Source organism: Acyrthosiphon pisum, chromosome X (assembly GCF_005508785.2).
Source record: "Acyrthosiphon pisum isolate AL4f chromosome X, pea_aphid_22Mar2018_4r6ur, whole genome shotgun sequence".
Taxonomy (NCBI): Eukaryota; Metazoa; Arthropoda; class Insecta; order Hemiptera; family Aphididae; genus Acyrthosiphon; species Acyrthosiphon pisum.
This window is the reverse complement of record NC_042493.1, coordinates 19,277,379-19,283,078: the sequence shown is the minus strand read 5'-3', so window position 1 is coordinate 19,283,078 and position 5,700 is coordinate 19,277,379. Positions and strand designations below refer to the sequence as shown.

Genomic DNA, 5,700 nt, shown 5'->3' with positions numbered 1-5,700 from the left:
TTTATTAGCATTTAAAGTTCAAAAATTGACAAAATATGGAAAATGTCACGAAAATTCCCTAATTATGTTGAGTTTATAATTCGTAAAAATTTTTCTTTTTTGAACTAAGATTTTAAAATGTAATACAAGATTCTTTATAGGATAATCTACCTTTATCAAAAAAAAAAATGTCTATAAGAAACTCAAATTAAATTTTTATGAGCGTTTGAAATTCATATTTTTACAACATTTGGTATTCACTCGATTTCTTACGTAACGATTTTCTTATTTTGTTGTAATTAAAAAACGAATGACTGTAAAAACTTGAAAATTTCACTGAATGTTTATATTAGCATTTTATATATACAATACAATTTTGAAAATAATTTGACTCTTTTTGAGCTGTTTACGGACATTGTAAGTTTTCAATGTTTGTAGTTTTTTTTTCTATAAATATCAATAAAGATTTATCTATTGAGCCAAAAAGTGTAAAAAGTTAATACAAAGCTCCTGATACATTGTTATAATAGCAGTTGAAAAATATTAAAAATACATGGCACAATTTTTTTTTATAAGCATTTGAAGTTAAAATGTTGTCAACATTTATCAAATTTAAAATTGAATAATTATTTTGTAATTAAAAATTTATAAAATGTTCAACTTTTATATCTAAGGATTGAAAATTTAAAACAAGATTCCACGTAAATATTTAATTCTGTTGCCAAAAATTTTAAGAAATACATAAGCACAGTTTATTTTTATTGTAATTTTAATTTCAAATTTGGACGAAATTACATATTAAAAAACCTGGAATAACTATTTTAGTTATTTTGTTGTGATTGTATAATATTATTTGTGGGTACTTGAAACTTCTAATTTCTAAAGTATACTATTATATATCTATGATAGTACCACGGTTTGTTGTTGATGTATAACGCGTTACCTGATTGATATTGTGATATGATAAATTTGGAATTTATTATAAATACTTATTATAGGTCAATTTTTTTAATACCATATATAATATTATGTCTTATACCTAGACTGACATACCGTCTCCGCTCAGAAGCGTTTTTCTTATACAGTGATATTATCTCATTGAATTCATATTTTATACTATCCATTATACAGTGACCCACTTGTAACCTACTGTACAGCAGAGCGACATCCACTTACCCACCTTTTTTTTTTATTCAAGGATACTGATAGTTTATATTAAAAGTATTGATGGTCATAAAAAAATATATACTTTAACCGTAAAACTAAGACATGTACAAGTAAGACAACGAAATACGATGTGATAGGTCACACCTATAGAAATAAGAAAACATCTTGCGAAAGATGATATTGTTCTCGTGAAATTGGACATAGAAGGTTGTAACTCAGTATCAGTATTCTCTAGTATGTGTAGTTACTGGTTAATGATTTTATTTAAAAAAAAACATAAATTAAAATGTCTGATGTATAGTTTTGGCTGTGTAAAATTAAGTTTTAGACCACTGTGGAGCGTACCCATACTTATTTATTATTAAGACTTAGGAAATAATGTAATATTACTTAGATTTTAATAAAATATATCACTTATTTGTTTTTTTAATAAAATTTTCAACTCGTAAGTCGTAAGACCAGTTGTGCTAATACTCTAACAAATCATTTTAATGAAAAATAAAAACAATGCATGGTGAAAATGAAGCAAGTACTTACCTACTTTAAGTTCAATATTGACTATAATTACACCTGCAGTTATAAGTGTTACACAGCAGAAAACTCTAAAAGTGTCACAAAGTCTCTTAAAGTCAAAAATATTTTTTATTGCAACCAACAGGTTGTTTAACCATTTATTAAAAAATTGATGAAATTGTCGAAAACTACACATTTAAAGTAGCTACATGTATTTAAGTCGTACTCTACAAAATAAATTAATCAGTGTCATTAGAAAAATAGGTACCTACCTACTAAAACTATTCAAGATTTTTTAGTGAACAAAATCAATAGGGAAAAATCATTTTCAATTTTAATAGACGAGACGACCGATATCCGTGAACTGAACAAATGTAATTTTGTATTCGATGTATATCCAGTACCTACATAAATTCAAATTATAGTTCAAGTAATTATTCGAAAAGAGTATACAGCCGCACTTTATGTGTTTTTTCTTCAAATTTGGCTCTCTCTGTAAGTGTATTATAGTATTTAGTACTATACCTAAATTCGAATAATATGATGGGCAATTTCATAAAAACTCAGCAATGCGAACAGAAGTTTTAAAGAAATACATTAAAGAATAATTTCCTGAATGTAAATGGACCAAATTCACGTCAATACCTATATGAGACACGCTGGTGGAATATCACGACTGACTAATAGGTACAATTTACAGAAATGTATAAGAGTTTTTATTTTTATTGAAACTAATTATGCAAGTAATTAGTAGTTAATTAGGTAGGTACTTTCACACGAGTCCCCGAGGCCCAATAGTTCATATTTTTAAGAAACTAAATTTATATAAAAAATAAAGTCACGATGATATCATATTAAGTTACTTTTATAGTATCAAAGTTAATTGTTTAACCAAAGTTAATAATTAGATTACTTTTGTTTCATAATACCTGTATTATATATTATGGTTGTAGCCTTGTAGGTAGGTATCATCATTTAAAATGATTCATTTTGTATTTTAACTGCAGTATATCGTAATATTATCTAAGTAAATTTTGTAAAATTATGACATGGGCATATTATAATGTACCTATGTAATAATATAAAATATCCCCCATACCCGAAAATTTGTTTCAGCTACGGTCTTGTATCTAGTACCTATAAAATTATTTAACAAAATTGATCATAATATTCATTAATTCATTACTTTTCGTAATTCGAAAAATTAAAAGTTGTATGTAAATTGCGTAGGTATTATTACTATAATAGCATTAGGTACCTATATTATAATAATAGGCTAAGTGAAACTAAGTTATGTAGAGTAGGTAACATTTTTTTTTTTTTTGTAAGAGGGGATATATAGAGCAAAATCTTGCAAACTTGATAAAAAAAAAACCTCTTGTTCACCACCTATTATGGCCCACTATTACCTATTATTACTACTATTATATTATGTTCGTAGTCACCACTATATTATAATGAGTCATATTACATTATTACCATAGATAAGTATAATATATTATGATTATTACCCATGCTATTAGTTATAAAAAAAAATAGTCAATACTCATTAAATGACACGTAGACAGCGGCGTCGGAAAGCTACGACGTGACTCGTGTAGTCGTGTGAGTGTGTGATTGTGATAGCGTGACGAAGAGTGGCGACGGCTGCAGGCTGATAAGAGAACGCAAAAAACAAAAACCGTTTTGCCCCTCACCCCCCGCCACGGATTACACAGTGTCCACAACAACACGCCTTAACAGCAGCAGTAGCAGCCGTCGACCGTCGCGTTATGACTTAATAGTTATTACTTATTACTTTTTATCGTCGCCTCCACATCGGAACATCGCACATCGCAGTCGCATCGGATTAATACAACTATATAAGAATAATTAATAATATTTCTACTATTACGACAATAAATTCGACAACCGATCATTTACGAATAACGATTTTGATTGCCGCTATTTGGTGATTGCTGTTTATTCCGCGTTGTCTGGAAGAATCATCACCCGCGCTGACATTCTGCAGTGTGTCTGAAGTAGTCGAAGTCAAGCGAACAGCCGACGCGAGAGACACAAAATACCGTCCACGTTGTCTGTCACCAGCGACCAGCCGCTCTGTCACTTTGACAATGGGTAAGGGCGCGAGAGCAAACGATTGTGTGTTGTGATTCGTCTCTGTATAGTCGGTGCTCGACGTCTCCAACACGGGTCGCAGGTCCCGTAAGCTCTTTTAGACCTGATGTGCTTCAAATGGATTTGATGATACCGGCCTGTCCGCCTTTGTGCTGCGTTTGAAGTGTTTGGAAGTTATGTAATTGCTCTATCCGTTGATATACTTATTACTATCAATCTTGGAGGATAACCAACAATCTAAATCTGATTGTATCATTTTTTCCTCGATTTTTTCTGTGCTTTGTTTTCGCTTAAATTTCACATTCATCGTGTTCCCAAATTTTCTAGTACAACAACAACAAAAGTGTGTTGTTAGTTAGTTTTTATATTTTGATATATGTGATTATAAATATTGTATAAAGTGGACTACCATGTTGGGCATACAAAATTGCACAGTCGCGCCACATATTATACACATAATAAGAGTTTAAGATTACAGATTCAATTCAATGTTCATGCAATCAAAAGCTTATCGAATATCTAAATTCTATGGACTGGTTTAGTGGAATCTTCCTGGTCTGTCTATAATTGTTATTATATTAGGCATTATGTGGGTATAGTATTTATGCATGGGATAAATTCAGATTTATTGTCAGTAATAATTTACATAAGTTCCTAAATTGAACGATTATAATGAGTTAGGTTAAAAGGTGGATGAGAGTTAAATTTCTTATACCTACATTAGAACGAATATAATACAAATTTGCTAATTTTGAACAACATAATATAATAAAACTCATATTGACTAGAAGATTAATTAGAAATATTAACTGTTAATATTAAAGACGAGCAAATAGATAATATGCAAAATATTTTTACCATATAATTGGACTTACCTATGACAATTTTTCAATTTTCAAAGTAACTTCTTGAGTAGGTTTTAGAATGAAATGAAATTTGTAATTTGTGGTGTTTTAATTGGTTGCTAAATTATGTTAATATGTTTTGTTTAATTTTGTTAGGTTGATTATAATTCATAACTAAATAGGTATTAAAAATAACAAAAAGCATAAAATGCACAAAAAAGCGAGAAAAATCTAAATAATGTAATCTCATGCATTGGTACATTTATTCTGTTACGTGAATCATATACCTACAAGATTTATTTAAACCGGTAGTCAAAAACAAATTTTATCAAAATCTATCTCTAGTTATATTTTATCTGCATTGTTGAGTTGTGTGTTTGGTTTCCCCATATTTATTTTTTAACTGTGAGATCATGTGGAGATTACTATTGCATTCCTCCACCTGGCCTCATATAATTTGTCTTATAACATCAAAATGTACATCACTGCCAAAGTACCTACCTTGTTAAATTTAGCACTTCCGTGTCTTTGTACTCAGAAAGTCTAATATTCTTATTGATTCTGAAACAGGATGCGGCGAACTTGAATTATGTGTGCCAAGTAGTTATGGAAAATATAAATATTTATTCACATTTTCTATAGTTTTTAAATTAAAGTAGTTAACTTAGGTGATGCAAAATATATGTGGGTTTTTATGATATTTGTTGAATATTTTTTTTTACAATAAAAGTATGTTAGGTTATAATTACATAAAATAATTGTTTTGTTTTATAAATCTAGCTTTACCATATATAAAATATAATTAATTGAAAATTATATTATTATTTTAATTTTTAATGTATTATGTATTCATTTCTGATGTTTCTAATAAAACAAAACATAATATAAAATTGAAATTATTATTGTAGAATTTCCTAGAAATTTTAAATTATCACTAAGTCGATAATCAACCCTAACACAGTATTTTGTCTAGAGTCAGTTGTATTCACATACATCAGGTCCAAGTAGCCTAAACTGCTGGTAATAAAAAAACTAAGTAAACAATAAACAGAACATTAGATATCTACTGACTATTGCA

At 28.7% G+C, this 5,700-nt stretch overlaps 1 protein-coding gene across 1 annotated transcript in view; it reads left to right on the top strand.

Annotated features, from left to right (window-relative positions):
* The first annotated feature begins 3,310 nt into the window (after window positions 1–3,310).
* The window catches only part of LOC100168383 (ADP-ribosylation factor-like protein 1), a 4,445-nt gene continuing 2,055 nt past the window's right edge, over window positions 3,311–5,700 (top strand). Inside the window, exon 1 of the mRNA XM_001948261.5 lies at window positions 3,311–3,777. Within this exon, the coding sequence (XP_001948296.1) occupies window positions 3,774–3,777 (4 nt within the window). The 5' untranslated portion in view covers window positions 3,311–3,773. The remainder of the gene's footprint in view (window positions 3,778–5,700) is intronic.